The following is an 18519-nucleotide window of genomic DNA, read 5'->3' on the forward strand; positions in this document are numbered from 1 at the left end:
ATGGGGGAGGTATGGGTTGGTGAGTGGAGCTTTACAATAGCAGTTCTGAGGAATGGGAGAGGAAGCTGACTAGACTCCTAGAATGATTGCTTGAGGGGCCCCCTGAGGATGGTGTATTAGTCAGGGTTCTCGAGGAAAACAGAATAACAAATATTTACTCATTATGTAAATATTATGAGATTTTTAAATAGTAATTGGCTTACAGAAATGTGGGGATGGGCAAGTTCAAATTCCATAAGGCAGGTCTCAAGCTGGGAACACCAATGAAGATTTCAGTGAGCTCCCCAAGAGAAGCTGGCTGGCTGAAGTAGAGATGGATATTCTTCTTTATGACTGCTGAAATCATCAGCTCTCCCTTTAAGGCCTTCAACTGATTGGATGAGATTTCTGTCATTGTGAAAGGCAGTCAATGTAATCAGTTGGTTGTCAGCGCAACCAGCCATAATCGAATCAACTTTCTGATAATTTAAGTCTATGAAAGATCTTCACAGTCACAATAGGCCAGTGTTTGCTTGACAAAATGAACTTGTTGATTTTGTTGACACATGAATTTAACCATTACAGCCCACCACTTGTCAAATTGGTACCTATACCCTTTTCCTTAAACCATAGTTAATCTCTAAATAAAAACAACAACAATCATATTTTCACCTAATGTCCTGGGTACAACTGGAAATGTATTTAACCCTCCCCAAAACAGAGTGCAAGTCCTTGGATAATAGTCACTCTTAAACTTGATATCCTTTAACTTAAATATTATGACATTAAGTTAACATAACATGTCATATGATAAGAGGATAAGATAGAGAAGAAAATAAAGATATTTACTTTCTGTATATATATATCTAAACAAAGAATAAATATTCATAGCATTACAGTCCTCAGTTCTATAACTGGTCATGTGGTTATAGTTCATATTTATACTACCTTCTTCCACTACCCATTCTACATTTCCTTTGTCTTCAGCAAGCACCTCAGCTGGCCGTGGTTCTTTGTCTGGTGGGATGACCCAAACCTTCAAAATTCCTAAAGTTTCTGGGTCATTAGTAGTCCTGTTTGGATTGGGTTGTTGCAGTTTTCCATTGACTTTAATCATAGGGCATGGTAGTACTAAAAAATGCCCTAGTAGCTCTCATGTATTACAGGCAGACTCATACTTACTACCATGGTATAGTAGCAGTCCTATTTTCTCTTGATAGTCCTATTTCCCTTATTTCCTCTAGCCAGTACAGTAATTCCCTTCTTTGTTGATTCAAGGCATGTGGGTCCCAAAGTGGCCAGGTGGTAGTCTTAACTTTACAGTCAATGGAATCATTGTCATGTCTCCTGGTGGAAGAACTCCTCCTTTTGGAACTAAGGCTTGTAGACCAGTGAATTCCATGAGTATGTGCCCATTCCCTCACTTCCTTTGCCATGAAATGGGTTCCTTGATTAGAAGCAATGCTGTGTGGAATACCATGATGGTGGGTAGGGAATTCTTTAAGTCCATGGATGGTAGTTTTTTGTGCTCTGTGTGCAGGGAAGGCAAACCCATATCTGGAGTATGTGTTTATTCCAGTTAGAACAATGCTGTCCATTCCATGATGGAAGTGATCCAGTGTAATCAATCGGCCACCAGGTAGCAGGCCGGTCACCTTGGTGGATTGTGCCATATTAGAGACTGAGTGTAGGTCTCTGCTGCTGGTCGACTGGGCACTCAGCAGTGGCTGTAGCCAGGTCGGCTGTGGTACATGGAAATCCATGTTGCTTAGTCCATGCATAAACTCCATCCCTACCGCCAAGGCTGCTTTGTTCATGAGGATGATAGGAGACGCTGGGGAAAGAAGCCAACTGGCATCCAAAGATAAGGCCATCTTATCCACTAAATTATTAAAATCTTCCTCTGCTGAAGTTATCCTCTGGTGAGCAGTCACAAGGGACGCAAATATCTTCATGGTATTTTTTTGCCCATTCAGAAAGTCTACCCACATACTTCTCCTTCAGACCTCTTTGCCAGCAATTTTCCATTCCATGTTCCTTCCAAGTCCCTGACCATCCAGCTAATCCACTGGCAACAGCTCGTGAATCAGTATACAAAAGCACCTCTGGTCATTTCTCCTTCTGAGCAAAATGAATAAGCAGGTGCACTGCTCGAAGTTCTGCCTACTGGGAAGATTTCCCTTCACCATTGTCCTTCAGGGATGTCCTAGAAAAAGAGTTGTATGTAGTGCTAAAGCTGTTCATTTTTGGGTGGTACCTGTATATTGTGCAGAATTACCTGTAACCATCACTGCCTGTGATGTCTTGTGGGAGGGAGAGATAATCATTGTCCCCGCAAACTAGATTATGATATAGGGTTGAAGAGTTGATATACCCCTGAGGTAGGACAGTGAAGTTGTATTGCTGGCCTTTCCAGATGAAAGCAAAGTGTTTCTGATAGTCTTTACTAACAGGATGAGAAAAAAAAGCATTTACCACATCAATAGCTGCATACCAGGGACCCAGGAATATAATGATTTGCTCAAACAATGATACCACATCTGGAAGAACAGCTGCAAATGGAATCACCACCTGCTTAAGTTTATGATATTTCACTGTCATTCTCCAATATCTATTTGTTTTCTGTACAGGCCAATCTGGGAAGGCATGTGGCTGGCATCTGCAGGGCTTTTGGCTTTTCACTTCAAAAACATCCGTAAGGGCATTTTCTTTCTGCATCTCCAGAAATCTCTGTCTCTGTTGGCTCTGAGCTTTTTCCAAAATGGTTCCTTCTTAAAAGACTCCACCTTGGATTAAGAACCACCTTGAATGAGCAGAGATGCATCTCCAGGGAAACCATATAATCAAAAAGCCCCACCCACAACTGGGTGGGTCACATCTCCATGGAAACAACTTATCAAAAAGATCCCACCTAAAAATAGGTCTATCCCAGCAAATGTGGATTATGAGTGAAAGAATATGGCTTTTCTGGGGTACATAATTTCAAACCAGCACACTCCACAAGTCGCGAACCAGTGTGGGGATTCTGTCAGTTGCTGAGTATGTCTATTCCAATAATGCATTCTGAAACTGGGGAAATAACCACAGAATGGGTCTGGGGACCCACTGGACCCATTGTGAGATGGATCTGAACTAAAACTCCAAAACACCTAATATCCATAAATCCCTATGCTTATTGGTGGACCACAATGACATTCTGGGTCTCTTGGAATTAATGTCACTTTTTGCCAGTATCTAATAACCCTTGAAATGTCTGTCATTTCTTTTTCCCAAGTGCACAGTTACCCTGGTAATAGACCATGGGACTCTTTGGGGAAGACTGGGAGGAAGATTAACAGTATACATTTTTGGCAGTGTAGCAGCAGGGTCCTTCCCCAAGGGAACTCAGCCTTCCTTTCATGCAAGAGGCTCTAGGTCTGTAACTTGTCTCAAGTCTGAGCTGTGACTCTCTGTTTCTGTAATTCAAGTTAGACTTTTGTTCACCTGACCTATAACTCTTCTGCTTATACATATCAAGAAAGACTTCAGTAGACTGCCCATCTATTTTACTTCTAGGTACCTCATGAACTACTAGCTAATGCCATAGGCCTATGTGAGTCTGATTATTCTGATAACTGCTTTGAGTATACTGTCCATTATGGTAGTCATACACACCTTATCCATGGTGATTAAATGCTGCCGCTTGGCTCTTGCCAACCTGGTATCCAATCATCCCTATGTGTTTAAGGATCCAAGTTCAATGACAGCAATTCTCACAACAGTATCAGATCTTTGGAGAACAGCAACCACCAAGCTCTTTGGGATGATGGAGTTAGTCTCACAAAGTGTATTTAGGAACTCCACAAAATTCTGTTAAGGTGTCAAAAACACTCTTACCCAGAGCCTCTTCTCTTACAAGCATTTGAATAGCCAAATTCAGTGGTGATATTTTGTGTATCTCTATTGCCAACTCACACTATGGATATCAATGTCATCTTTTTTTTTTTCAATTTTTTTTTATTGAGGTAAAATCATCCAAAGTGTACAGTGGTTCACAGTATCATCATAAAGTTGTGTACTCATCATTACAATAGATTTTTGAACATTTTCATTACTCCAAAAACAGTAAGAATAAAGATAAAAGTAAAAAGTAACACTCCAAACATCCCATTTCCCCCCATCCCCCATCGTTTTTTTTTTCTCATACTCATTTGTCCATAAACTGGATGAAGGGAGTGTCAGTGACAAAGTTTTCACATTCACATATGCACACTTAAAAAGCTCTATAGTAATTTAATAAGCTTCAAGGATCAAGGCTATTGGATTACAGTTCAACAACTTCAGGTATTTCCCTCTAGCTACTCCAATACACCAAAAACTATCAGTATCATCTTGACTGTTGGAAATAGATTAATTAGTGCCTTTGCATCAATCAGATTCAGAACCAATTCCCAAAACCTAAGAACCAACTCAGAAGTCTCATCCTTAAGATTCTGTTTCTCCGAACCACTCCCAGTACCAAATCTGTATTGAAAGATTTTTATATATATACAATATATATTTATATATTATATTATAATATACATCTGAATTTTTACAAGAATTCGCTCACATGACTGTGGGGGATGGGCAAGCCCAAATTCTGCAGGGCAGGCAGCAAGCTGGGAACTCTGATGTAGTTTTTCAGTGAATTCCCCAGAAGAAGCTGGCTGGTTGCAGCAGCCAGGAAATTCTCCCTCTGACTGCTGAAATCATCATTTCTTCTTTTAAAGCCTTCAGCTGATTGGATGAGACCTCTCAGTTTTGAAGGCTATTTTCTCTGTTGTTTATAGGTGTAATGAGCCGTAGATGCAGTTAACTAACACGATTTAAAGCCACAGAATATCCTCACAGTAACTATCAAGCCAGTGTTCCCTTGACCAAACAATTGGACACCATAACCTGGTCTAGTTGACATGTAAACTTAACACATGGCTGGGATTTGCCCTATTACCAACCTGCAGTCTTCCCCGACACTCTCCAGCAGATGAGAAGCCCAACTTAAGATATGATTTTGCCAAAACTCTTGAGGAAAAGGGCCAAGAAATGGAAGTAAAATAGCATCTCACTTTAGGTTTCATCACCTTGCCCTCTTCCCCTGCCAGGACCCACAGTTGCAGTGACTAGGTTTTTGCCCATTGTCTGCTGCCACCAGCAGAACAACACAGGGCTTGGCGACTTTAGTACCATCAGCATTTCCAACACAAACCTTGAATGTAAAGATTAGCTATAGAGCTCACACCACTTAGCTATTACTCTGGGCTAGGCATTGTACCAAATACTTTACATGCATCGTTTTATTTAATCCTCAAAAAAAAAAAAACAAAACAAAAACTATCTATGAAAGGAGTGCTATTATTAACTCCTTTTACAGAAAAGAGGTCTGAGAGCTAGAGAGCTTGGTAATTTGTCTAAGGTCATATGGTGAGTTACTGGCCATGTCACTCAAGTTTGACAACAACGCTTTTAACCTCTGCAGTATATTACACTAATCAATGTCGGTCCACAGGAAAGCTGGACGTGGTAATATATGATTGCCCACAACTTAATACATACGGTAACCGCGTTCCGGCCGGCACCTATCTGGTGCCCAAGGGACCACGCATCCATCCGGGTGACCAGGCACGCGTGATGCTCACGCGGACGGTGACTCCGGCTTCCTTCAGCGAGGCTGAGGCGGCCTAAGCAACGCCGGGTGTCTGACGACTCTATCTAGGTTGGAATCCTTCTGTCTGAACATCTGATCCAAACGTCTTGTGGGCGGGGGGATGAGGGCGTTGTCGCTCGCAGGATGAGTTGCGGATTGGAGGGGAGGAGGAACAGGAGGCGGAGCCTCGGGGGGAAGCGAGGAGCCGCATCAACCAAGTAAGCAGCTCGCTTCCTGCCGCGAGAGCCTGCGGCCGGAGCACTGCTGGTGTTACGCTTCGGGCTGGCTTCCTGAACCTGAGCCGGGTGAAGCTGCGGCTAGCGTGGATGGTGGCCGGCGGGGTCTTGCTGGGGGGCGGGGCGCACGGAAAGGAGCGGTTCTGGCTCGCTGCCAGCTGTTCTGAGCGTGGGGAACGAGGCCGACTTGCGGAGCTCTGGAGCCCGGGCGGGAGTGGGGAGGCTGAGGTGAAAGCGAGAACCGGTGCTCGGCGGCCGGGGGCTGGAGGCCAGAGCGCGGCCCGGGCAGGGCATAGCGGGTCGACATCCCCGGAATTAGCCGGTCGCCCGCTTACTCGCTGCCACTGGTCTGTCGAGTAGGGAAGGGAGCCAGGTCTGGGTCTTAAAGAGGTTTTCTGGGACATATTTGAGGTTCTCTTGTCTCTGTTCCCTTGTGCCTGAACTTAGAATTCCACCTCCCCTGGTGTCGAGAAGCTTTTAGTCTCTGTCAGAGGTGCACCTCTAGGCTGGAAAAGAAAGCTCACGAGCTACAGGAAAGACACTAAGTGTGGGCTTTCGAATATACAGCTTCTTAAATGCTTTTCTCTGCTATTTGGGGCTATTGCATTTCACATTGTTTCAACATCTCATTCGTGGAAGATAATTGATCTCCTAATTAGTATTTTCCTATTGCTTGGACTGTTTCCTATTACAAAAGATAAAAGGAAGAGATCATGGAATGTGATGGATGCTTTTAGTAATTGGAGGTCTTTTTTGACCGGTGTAGAGGTTATTCTTACGACATTCAAGAATATGAGAAATGCTAGAATTCTGTATAAAGCAGGTTATTCCCATTTATATGCTGTATATACCTTATATTTATAAGTGTTGGTTTAGTGCATCCTGTTGTGTAAAATTAGTGATATTAACAGTAGAGAAGTTCTTTGTTATAGACATTGCACACTCTTTTATTTCTGCATATTTGAAGCTCCTTTTCTGGCATTCCAAAACTCCCACTCTATAGGGATTCTTACCAAAAAATGTTCTTAGTTTCTTTCTGTTTGTTTTTTGACATACAGTAGGGAAAGCGAGACCAACTTCTCATTTACTCCATCTTCTTTTCTGAGAAGAATAATATGGATCACTTAGTGGTTTTCCTTTAGTTTTCTTTTGGTGCAAAGGTTAAAAAATCGAACAAAAAATTGTTGGCAGTGGAAGCTAACATTAAAATATAAGTTTTGAGTATTTTTAGAGATGACTGATACTTGAGTTTTCCATCTAAGTTCTTGATATTGTAATAAAATAAAATATAAAAAAATAAAATAAAATATCTTATATTTTACATTTTAATAACTGATTAGCCATCTGATTGTAATAGGTCTGCATATACTTATAGCCTTGAAATGGGATGCGGTAAAGTATCAGTGATACATCAGAGGTCTTTGGATAAGTAGGTTAATACTTATATTAATTACCTGTCAATTAGGAAGTAGCTCTAGTTTATATCATAAGTGGTTATTAAACTGCCAAAGAATGAGAGGTGCAGGGTAGTTTTATCAGGACAGTGGTGTCATTATATAATTATTAAAATTAATTCTATGTGATTGTATTTTATGTTTCAGGAACTACACTCGCCAGAGTGTTTTCATAATCATTTTTAGCCTCAACTCTCCAAAGCATTTAGACTTGAATAAAAGTTTTATGTGTGGATGGCTTTTAGAAGTAATACTAAGACTCTTTAGACAGATTGCTAAACCTGCTTCTGATGTGTTAAAATGGAATGTAGGCCTTTTTCTGAGGTCTTTGGGCTTTTGTTGTAGTCATGTTATCTTTTTCTCTCCTCCTTTTTTCTTTGTTTGAGTTTTTTCTCTTTGTTTGAGTTTATCCTTCTTTGATCACCAGTTTATTTCCAACCCTTTATGCTGGAATATGGATATGATGACACTTTAGAAGTATTGACTGCCTTCCATTATAGATGATGATAGCAGAGACCTTCCTTCCCCTTCTTCCCCTTTTCCTTCTCTCTCCTTTCCCTCTCCCTTCCTTCCAATAAACAGTTACTGCCTAAATTCTATTCAAGCCAGTGATTTTATTTCTGCTTTGTTTAACTAATTATTAATCAAGCAAAGTCTTGAATGCTTGTTAGAGAATTCAGATAGAATAGAATTGGACAGCTGTGAAGAGCTACAAAAATAATTTTGATTTAGGGAAGAATTGGGTTTGGTGACGGCTCTGCTAGCTCTGGCACTTAGTTAGTTGTGTGGCCCTAAAGAAAGTTGTTTTAGGGTCATTGTACCTTGGTTGTCTCAAAGGTAAAATGTGGTAAAAAGGCCAGATCTGTGTGCTTGTCAGGATGATTGTAAAAATACAATGAGATACAATAATACAATATGGTAGATAGGATTTTTAGTGTAGAAAGCATGTTAGAAGAATATAATGTCTTTTTTGTAAAATTATAGATTAGATTACAAGCTATAGCATTTTGATGATGAGAGTTCTATGCAGTTGGTGCTTCAATTTTAGTTGAAATATTAATCAATAGGGCAGAAAATAGATGTCAGGGCTTTTCTGTAACCTCCACCTGGTAGTGTAGTTTTATTGCTTTCATTGAATTACAGTTTTTGATTATTTTTAGAAAGCCCTTTAATAAGATCCTCATTTTAATGTCTTTGTGAGTTTAGACCTTAAGGAGAAAAACCAGATTCATGTACCTAGGAGGAAACATGATTGGGAACAGCCTATTGATTTGGATAGTTTTCATGGGTGATGAGGTATAGCTTGAGGAAAGGGTCAAGATTATAAAGAAATGTCATTAAGGAATGACTATTTCATATCCTTTTCTTGGAAGTATTTTTATAATATATTTTTATTTTAAAATATTTTTTATCTATTTTATATTTATATATATATATATATTTCATGGGCAGGCACCAGGAATTGAACCCGGGTTTCTGGCACTTATAATATATTTTTAAAGAAAGAAATTTAAATAAGTAAAATAAAGTCTTAGGAATTTCTACCATTACACAAAACCAGTTTCCCCCATTATTTTAAAACGCAATTTAGAGTATCCCTTTTTCCCAAAATCTTAAAAATGAGTTATAAGAGATTTTTTTCTCTTTGCCTGCTCACATTTATGCCTTACCTCCAAATAATTATTTAATTTAATTTATTTTTATATTTCTAGTAATTTGAATACTGTTAAAAATTCAGCATTGGATTGGACATATAATCATAGTTTAAGGGATTGAGATTCTTCCTTAAGATCTAGACATTAGTGTTTTCCAGTCTTAATTTAGAGTATATGCTAAATCAGATTTATTTACTCTTTGGTTTTCCTATATCTGAATTTTCAGGGAATCCAATTTTCCGGATTTTTTTTGGAGTACAACTTTTGGGCTTTCCAATGGACTTATATATTTTGCTTGTTTCTTTTGTTTTTTAGACTCATGAAATGGCCACAGATGACAAGACTTCCCCAACATTGGACTCTTCTAATGATTTGCTTCGATCTCCTACTAGTCCTTCTCATCTCACACACTTTAAACCTTTGACTCCTGATCAGGACGAACCTTCTTTTAAGTCTGCATATAGTTCTTTTGTAAATCTCTTTCGATTTAACAAAGGTAGGACTTATTCTTTAAGATCAGAGATTCTACACTTCTGGTTTTCTGAAATTCTCCTGTTCAACTTGATGCTGTGTCTTTGCAAGAGAGTGAAATATTAACAGGATGATAGATAGCTTTAACCATAGGTAACTGGAATTCACTCCTTGAAAAGGGAAAGGTACAATTTTCATTTTAATCTTATTAATTATTGGTAACTGAAGGTCTGAATTCAAAACTCAGGGTTAAATGGCAGTCCCTTTTTAAAGATATTATTTAAAGATAAGGTAACTTTTTTTTTGTTTGTTTTTGCTTTGTTAATTCTTAATGTGTTTCAACTTCCTTACATTCACAGAATGGACTTTTGTTCTTTTGGGAGTTAATAACCAAAAGATTTTAGTTAAGCAATGGAACTAAAAGCACGTGGGAGGAAAGCTTTATTTTTCAAAAACTGAAAGCTATCAGCAGATCTATTGTTGAATTAAATCCATTAGATTAAGGTATACTTGTAAAAATATCGAATGAAATGGTACTTTAAAAAATGAACTCTGTTTAAGTAATATATTTTTTCCTGAAACAAGAATAAAAAAACCGTGACCCACGTCTTTTGCTTTACATTTGGCTGTATTATTTGAAATGTGGTAAAAAGTAATTCCATTGTTATAAGGAAGTTTGGGGGAGGAGTAATAGTTTTATTAGTTTGGTAGAAATTTTAATAGTGTTAACTGAATTCTCTTGGTTCCATATTTAAAGCTCTATATCTATAAATGCTTCCATTAGTCCGTATTTAAAGACTGTTTTTCTTTAATATACTGTATTTTTTAAGAACATTTTTAGATTTAAAGAAAAATTGAGAAGATAGTTCAGAGAGTTCCCAAGTACCCTCCACTCAGGTTCCTTTATTAGCATCTTATATTAGTATGGTACATTTGTTACAAAATAAATTCCTTTCATCATGTGAAGCTTCATGTGAAGCTTATTCTATTCCCTTTAATATGCTCAAGAAATTTCTAATGAAAGTAAATGAACAGAAGCTCACCTGTACTTAGGGTATAATTATTGGCCTGCAATTTTGCCACCTTCTTTGAATTTTTTTCTTTAAAAAAACAATTATATGCATAATACATGCACACAACATTGCTTGAAAACTTTCATCAACTTTTTTCTCTTTGCTGTACTCTCAGTCTTAGTTTTTTCAAATAATGTCAAGTTTTCCTTTGCTCCAGAGAGAACAGAAGGGGGCCAGGGAGAGCAGCAGTCGCTGAGTGCAAGTTGGGCTAGCCCTCAGCTTCCTTCACGGACACAATCTGTGAGGTCGCCTATACCTTATAAAAAGCAGCTTAATGAAGAGCTCCACCGGCGATCGTCAGTTATATTAGGTAAAACTGTTCTTATTTCATTTTTCTCTGTATATTAACTTTTTTTCATAGTTATTGTGCTTCCCAGGTTTTTAATTGCCTTTCCTGCTATTTTGAATACTCAGGGATTAGTTTAAATTAATAAAGCTGTTGCGTAGGTAGTGAAATAATTTGTTGACACCTAAAAAATAAATCTTAAACATTTCATTAAACTTTAATTTAGGCAAGACAAACATCTCTTAACTGTTTTTTGATTAATTACATGTTTGGGTTTCAGCAGAGGACAGTTTGCAACATCCACAGGAGAACGCAGGTTAGTTTCAATTTTGTGAATGAATTCTGCATCTCTTCCTGGGATGGCTAGTGAAATGTTGCGGCATGCATGCCTCTGGCTATGGAACTCTCTCCACACCATTAGTGGGCTGCCACTTGCTCTTGGCCTTCTGTCCTTGTTGGGGTTGAAACTGTTTTTGTGGCTGGATAAGCTGAGCTCCTCTTGTCTGTTCTCCATCCTACTCTACTACACAGTCATCTCCTTCATTTTCATGCTTTTCTGATGAGTAGGGACTGGAGTCAGTGCCTGATTTGAGAGATTAGAGAAAGTGAGGCTGTATATGTTTCTATTTTTGCTAGATTGTTAAACTCAATGGAGCAATTTGCCCAACTCAAGGTGATAGAAGAAAGTTAGTGGGATGTGGCATAATAGAGGGAAGGGATACAGCAATGGAAATCAAGTGCTCCTCAACACTAGATACTGTTGGTCTAGCCATTTATCCCCCCTGAGGTCCTTTAGTGAAAACTAGGCCAGGTAGTGGTGGTCGGCAGAGGAATATTTTATAACTAGCAGAGAACTGGCTCAGAACCTCTTTCTTCTGGTGGGCCACCGAAGAAGAAGAAACAAAACAAAAAAAAAGTTTCTCCCTAAGAACTAGAGCAGAGCTCTAATGATTGCATCACTTCCTGAGGTTTACTAGGGCAGTGAGCCTCAGTCTTGCTTATATCAGCCATTTGAAAGGTGGAAAGGGGAAGTGACATGGACAAAGGAGCTCTCTTTTTATCTCATATGAGTGGAAACAAGTCCATCCACAAAATAATTTTTGACCTCAACAAACTCTCCTTTATCTCTTGAATCTGACAATGGTTTTTGTTAAGGAAGCTCTTCTGACTAAGGACTTAATTCAGGATAGGAGTTTTTCATTTATAAAGTTGAGGAATTATGCTAGAATCTAATCTCTTTTTTTGTTTTTTTGGGGTACATGGTCCGGGAATTGAACCTGGGTCTCCCGCATGGGAGGCGAGCATTCTGCCACTGAACCACCTGTGCACCCTAGAATCTAATCTGTTATGGGTTGCATGCAAACTGGCAGCCATTAAATCTTGCCTTTGGTGTTTTTTAAAAACCTGAATTTATGTCTTTAGGTGGACTTTGGAATGCTCTGTTGTTGCCGTCCTCACCATTTCATATTGTCTTTTATCAAGTTTGATTCTTTTATGTTACCGTAGCCTGGAGGGTAGCTTCAGAAAGCCTAGGACTGATCTTCAAGTTCCTATCTCTTTTAAATGGCAGTAATTCTACAGTTTACAAGGTCTGTGACATTACGAAAGGCATACAATATTTTAATATCCGTTTTTAAAAGAGAAGCAACTACAGTTAATTGTCTAAGGGCATAAGATTAGACCAGATTTTCTCTTAGGGTCTTTTTCATCTAGGGCCTATGATTTTATTGCTTGTAGGACACTTCTGCTTTCTTTTCCTACAGGTGTTGCTAATAGTACTCTCTTATACTACTATGTGGCAAATGCAAATTTCCCAGTCACTTGTTGCTCTTGCACAGGCGCACAGCTGTTATGATCTTAATAGTTTCGTGTTTTCTTGTTCAACTCATATTTCATAGACAGTTTTTTATTTTGAGACTCCAGAAAAATTTGGTCATTCTAATATTACGCTTTTGTACTCTAGCAACAGCACAACTGAAGTAGATGCTGAAATTAAGATATAGCTATTAAAAGATGAAGTTTTCAAATTTTTCTAAAGTAGGTGCAGATTTAGATAATTATTTCAGTAATTATCTTGGGAAATTCTTTATAAATTTAGATGTAGGTACTGACCTCTCATTCATTGTAATTCTTTTTTCCCCACCCAACCAAAGCAAAGAATCTGTAAAATAAATCTAGCAAATAAATTATGTTGAGGAAGATTCAGGGTGGGATATTTTTCATCTTGCTTTGCCTTAAGCTGTTAGGTTCATGAGCTTATGCTGATCAGATGTTCATCCTTTTATTTTGTAAAACCTTGCCACTTCATCTTCAGGTTTTGTAACTGCCAGAGTCAAGAATAAGGTAGAACTATTAGTTGAATCTTGTTCTAAAATAAGGAAATAATAGGTGGCAACTATGGAGGAAAGATCTTATTCTTTCTCCAAAGCTGAAATTTTAGGCTTGTTTTATTATTGATAGGTCTGGCTGCATTTTTTTATTATTTCCAGTTTGGAGCTGGAAGCATGGGGAGGAGGAAGTGGATATTGGTCGAAGAAAGTCCATGGCAAAATTTATCATCCTGGATAATCTAAAATCTGTCAGAATTTTGAGGGGTTGGTCTTTTAAATTTCTTTTTGATAATCTTCTTGAGGCAAACCTTTGAGTATATGGTATACAGACTGAACTGAACTATTTGAGCCTATTTCTTAACCTGCTTGACTTTAGAAATTACTCTAAGTTAACCCTCTGAAATTGCGTTTCCTTTTGCAGAATTTCTAGCAGGTATTTAATAAAGAGTTGGGACTAAAGATCACAAGAAATCATTAATGAATTTGGAGTCATTTAAGCAGTGCTCCTGCCCCAGGTGTCAAATACATCAATAGTCTAGGCAATGCTTATCTTTGCTTGCTTGTGAAACTGTTTTTACATGGTAATAAAAAAGACTTTCAACAGCCTCTTACCATTATAAAGACTAGTTTTAACATTCAATCCAGATCAGTAGCTGGGAGAACCTTAGCGTGTATTGACAACAAGAGGCAGTTTGAATCATATGCACACTTTGTGCAAAGATTGACTAGAGACTCTTAATGAGGTTTTTTCTTTTCTTTTTTTTAAATCTGAATCAGATTCCAGAAGAAAAGCAGAACCTACCTTTGGAGGTCATGATCCTCGTACAGCCGTTCAGCTTCGAAGCCTCAGCACTGTATTAAAACGCCTCAAGGAAATCATGGAGGGGAAAAGTCAGGTACTGCATACAGACTTTGTAGGATTACTTATTAAACACTTATTGGGATAATGCTATGCCCAAGTGGCATAATGCCACTTGAAAGAAAGTTTGGTTAGTACTACTTCCACCTATGAGTTCCGTATTTTTGTACCGAAGTCTTTAATTTTAGCATAGCCTAATTTATCAGTTTCCCTCTTTTGTAGTTAATATTTTTTTGTGTTCTGTTTAAGGGGTTTTAATCTACTTTGGGTCAGTTGCAAATCTCCCAAGTTTTCATTAAGAAACTTTATAATTTTATTAAGTATAGGGACCAAGCTTCATTTTTATCTCCCTATGGATGTCCAGTTGGACCCAGCACCTTTTTTCTTTTTAAAATCTTAAAAGACCTTCTTTCGCTGACTGTATTATAAATCTTGTCATAAATCCATATGTGTGTGATGGTGTCCCAAGCACTCTCTTTGCTGTTCCATAGGTCCATGTTTTTGTCTGTGCTTGCACTGATACCTTGTATAAAATAGCTTTAGGATAACTCTTGATGGTCACTAATGTAAGTCCTCCAGATTCTTCAGGATTATCTTGGTCATTTTGGTCCTTTGCATTTCCATATGAATTTTAGAATTCATTTTGTTAATTTCTGTAAAAGAAACTTTCTGGAATTTTGGCTAGGATTGCATTTGCCATTGCATCTTAATAATCAGTATTTTGCCTTCACATACTTTTATTGTTACAGGATAGTGACCTGAAGCAATACTGGATGCCAGATAGCCAATGTAAAGAGTGCTATGACTGTAGTGAGAAATTTACAACCTTTAGGCGCAGACACCATTGCCGATTGTGTGGGCAAATTTTTTGTAGTCGTTGTTGTAACCAAGAAATCCCTGGGAAATTTATGGGCTACACAGGTAAATGCATTTTATTGGCAGTTTTAAAAATTTTAAAGATTATCACTATAAAATAGTTATAATGTATGACCAGTATTCAGCCAATTTTTATTTGGGGCTTTATGTGTAAGAAATAGAAGACACAAAGGTGAGTGAGACACAGCTTTGCTTTTAAGGACTTTACAGTGGAATGGGAGTTCAGACGGCTGTCATCTTTTACCTGAATTATAATTAAAACCTTCAAGAGGCTTTTTTACCTTATTTTTTTCTCTATCTCTAATTCATTTTTCTATGCCTGGTAGTATGCTGTATAAAATGCCAATCTGATCATATCAGAATAGTCCCCTGACTTTGAAAACTCTTATTAGCCTTAGCATAAAATCTTGTTTTGGTAGTATGGTCTGTAAGATTCTTCCTTTCCTTGCTTGTTTACTTCTTTCTTTTGCCATACCATTCCTGTACTTTCACACATTATAATACTCATAGTATTCCATTGGGTCGTTCTCTGCTTTCTTTCAGTCCTGTACTTTGTCAACATCTTGATGCCTTGAGTGCTTTACCTCTTCACCCCTTATCTGTCTCCCTTACCTTTGGCTGGTAGCTCTTCTTAGTGAAAAATATTACTAAAGACTGGGTTGGGGTACTTATTCTATATGTTCTCATAGCACTTGGTATTGCATCTGTCTTAATACTTAGTTTACACTGGGTTGAAATTGGATACTTGTCTGTTTTCGCCACTGAAGGTTCCTACTGTTTCATTCAGCTGTTAAATCTAATGCCTACTGCACATGTCTGGCCTGACTTTAATGACTTTGCTCATGCTGCATTCCCTGATTGACGCTTTCCTTCTTGTATCTTAAATACTCATCTTTATGATTTAGCCTGAGCATCATCTTTAGGAAGCTTTCCTTGATTTCCAAAAGATGGGATAATACTCTTTCAGGAAACCACATCTAAATTAAATAGCTAGATGACTTTGGGCAAGTTACTTTAACTTCTCTGTTCCTCAGTTTCCTCATTGGTAAAATGGGATAATAGTATTACCCACCTCATAGGATTGTTATTGGGATTAAATGGGATAATTTATGTGAGATACAGATATACGCAGTGGCCTTGAATAAATGTACAACACCTAGAACATATTTTGGCACATAAAAAGGGACCAATGAATATTAGCTATTGGTAGTGCTAGCCATCATGTCATGCAGCTTTTTGATTATATGTGTCTGTCACCTCCTCTGTCATCACTTCCACTGGATGATGAGTTCTTTGATGGCTGGACTGTTTCTTATCAATCCTTGTATCCCCATCACATGATAGAGTCATGTGTTCAATAGGCACTTACATGAGATGAAAACTTTACTTTTCTGGTCAGTCTTGGCTCTGTATTGATCTGATCATTTTAGTTTAAATTACTGGCCGGTTAAGGGAGATTTTTTTGTTTTAAGAAATTAGTTAAATCTTTATTCTGGTAAGTTAAAAACCTTCTACAAGGAGTAATTTCATTTTCTGATCAATACTCTACTTTGGGCAGCTGGTGTAATGTGTCTTAAAACGCATTTTTCCTAGACCACAGTCCCTTTTTTTTTTTTCTTTTAGCCATGATTAAAGTAGATATATTTTTCTTTGGACTTTTTAATACCTTTCATCTGTTAAATTGTGAAATCAAAAATTAGTAATTCAACAAGCGACATTTAATTTTGATTAAAATTAATGCATAATTTAGTAAAACTGAGTATTATACAATAAATTGTAAGATGAAAAAAATAAAAACCTTTTCTTATACTTGGTAGTAATTCTGGTTAAAATATAGTTCAGTTGACTTTCAGAAGTCTTTTGTTCCGTATCACTTCAGTGTTCTAACATTATTGTAAAGTTTTAAGTTAGAATTGTTAAATAATGTAATTAGTAAAGTTTAATTATCTTAGCTCCTCGTTTCAGTAGTAAAATGTTACAGAATCAGGCAAAACAATGTTATGGAAATACAAGGTAGAAATGAAAACTTAGATTTGGACAGGACCACATACTAAAAAAACCTAGTATTTAAAAGTATTAAATTATCTGTTTATATCCCAAGAATATTTCATTTCTATGTTAACTTTTACTATAAAGATATCTTTTATAGTTTTTAGTCCCATCTTTCATATTGCATGCTAACCCACTTTTTTTCACTGATTTGTTTTTAAAATTGTGCCCCCTCCTGGAGGCCACTTTTTAGGGCTTTATAGTGGACACCTTGGTCACGTTTTTCCTCCTTATTGTTGCCTAGGGAAAATATGTTTTGCTTTGTGTTGGTTTATTTATTCCATTCAAAAACATGTTTTTTACCTTGAACCTACTGTCTCATAGAGATCCCTTATTTAAATTTGAGAACCTTAAAAAAGATTTTTTGAAGCACTCTTTTCTAATGCTTGAGTCATTTTTTTCTTAACTCATTATAAATACTTGACATAATTTAGACCCCTGAATGAATTAATCATAATTCATAGTTCTTAAAATATGTAAAACAGTAACAAAAATATTTAACTTCTTCAAAGTATCTTTTTTGGTGGGCTTTACTTGAACGTATTTCCTTATTATTAGATTAACTTTTTCCCAAGGATTTGAAATGTTCTGTTCGGTAATATATTACTACCATCTTTCACTTAAATTTTTTCTCTATCCTAGGAGACCTTCGAGCTTGCACATACTGTAGAAAAATAGCCTTAAGTTATGCTCATTCCACAGACAGTAATTCCATCGGAGAAGATTTGAATGCTCTTTCAGATTCTACTTGTTCTGTGTCTGCGCTTGATCCCAGTGAACCTCGAACACCTGTTGGGAGTAGAAAAGCCAGTCGCAACATATTTTTAGAGGATGATTTGGCCTGGCAAAGGTACTGTTGATGAAATATAATTTTATTTGTGTTTTAGAAATATGGTAGTCTTGTAAATTATGAGTACTCTTAGTTGACATGTACTTTCTTTGAATTGTTTCCTGCAAATTCACTGTTTTTCCCTTTTTTTCTACACCTGTTTCTAGAAGGTTCAGAGAAGATGGTTATGGATAGTGATATATTGACTATTTAGAATGTAAGTGTCATAAAGAGCTAAGGACTTTGTCTTTGTTATTCACTGCTCTTTCCTCGACACCAAGAACAGTGCATGGCATATATATATCAATAAATATTTTTTTGAGTGAATTCTTAGGCAACAGAAATCATTGAGATTAAAAATTCCTTATGTAGCCTTCTTTGAGAAGGAGGATGCTCATAAGATTGCAATAATATTTGCAAAAGGAATTGGATTTTTTACCTTTCTAAGGAACATTTTATGTTTTTATATAGGCCTAACTATGCTGCACTACCTGGTAGAAGAGGATGTCACCGACTCTTTTTGGCATTTACCTGAAATTGTTTGTATTAGAATCCTAGGCTCATCAGTTTTTGGTTGTTTTCATTAGCAAAATTATTTGCTTAAGCATAATGGCAAATCTGGCTATATCAGAGAGCTTAGAGCTTTAACTAACATTTCTTTGATTTTCTCAATTACCTCTTAAGGGAGTGAGGAATTGGTATGTAACCAAGAATTTAAACAGAATGGAAATGAATGAATTACAGCTACATTCAACAT

At 37.3% G+C, this 18519-nt stretch overlaps 2 protein-coding genes across 17 annotated transcripts in view; one reads left to right on the forward strand and one right to left on the reverse strand.

Moving 5' to 3' along the window:
• The window catches only part of IDH1 (isocitrate dehydrogenase (NADP(+)) 1), a 34804-nt gene extending 29125 nt beyond the window's left edge, over positions 1–5679 (reverse strand). Inside the window, exon 1 of the mRNA XM_077154918.1 lies at positions 5554–5679. The gene's annotated coding sequence lies outside the window, so the exon portion shown is untranslated. The remainder of the gene's footprint in view (positions 1–5553) is intronic.
• The window catches only part of PIKFYVE (phosphoinositide kinase, FYVE-type zinc finger containing), a 91088-nt gene continuing 78220 nt past the window's right edge, over positions 5652–18519 (forward strand). For 6 of the 16 annotated variants that reach the window (XM_077154898.1, XM_077154899.1, XM_077154907.1 and 3 more), the window contains exons 1-7: positions 5907–5973; positions 9305–9485; positions 10691–10843; positions 11100–11135; positions 13927–14045; positions 14758–14929; positions 17576–17783. In XM_077154898.1, the coding sequence (XP_077011013.1) occupies positions 5971–5973; positions 9305–9485; positions 10691–10843; positions 11100–11135; positions 13927–14045; positions 14758–14929; positions 17576–17783 (872 nt within the window). In that variant the 5' untranslated portion in view covers positions 5907–5970. Of the gene's footprint in view, positions 5714–5752; positions 5974–6026; positions 6109–9304; positions 9486–10690; positions 10844–11099; positions 11136–13926; positions 14046–14757; positions 14930–17575; positions 17784–18519 lie in introns of those variants that run through there. The other 10 variants (XM_077154910.1, XM_077154906.1, XM_077154905.1 and 7 more) reach the window with 9 other exon arrangements.

Source organism: Tamandua tetradactyla, chromosome 3 (assembly GCF_023851605.1).
Source record: "Tamandua tetradactyla isolate mTamTet1 chromosome 3, mTamTet1.pri, whole genome shotgun sequence".
NCBI classification, from domain to species: Eukaryota; Metazoa; Chordata; class Mammalia; order Pilosa; family Myrmecophagidae; genus Tamandua; species Tamandua tetradactyla.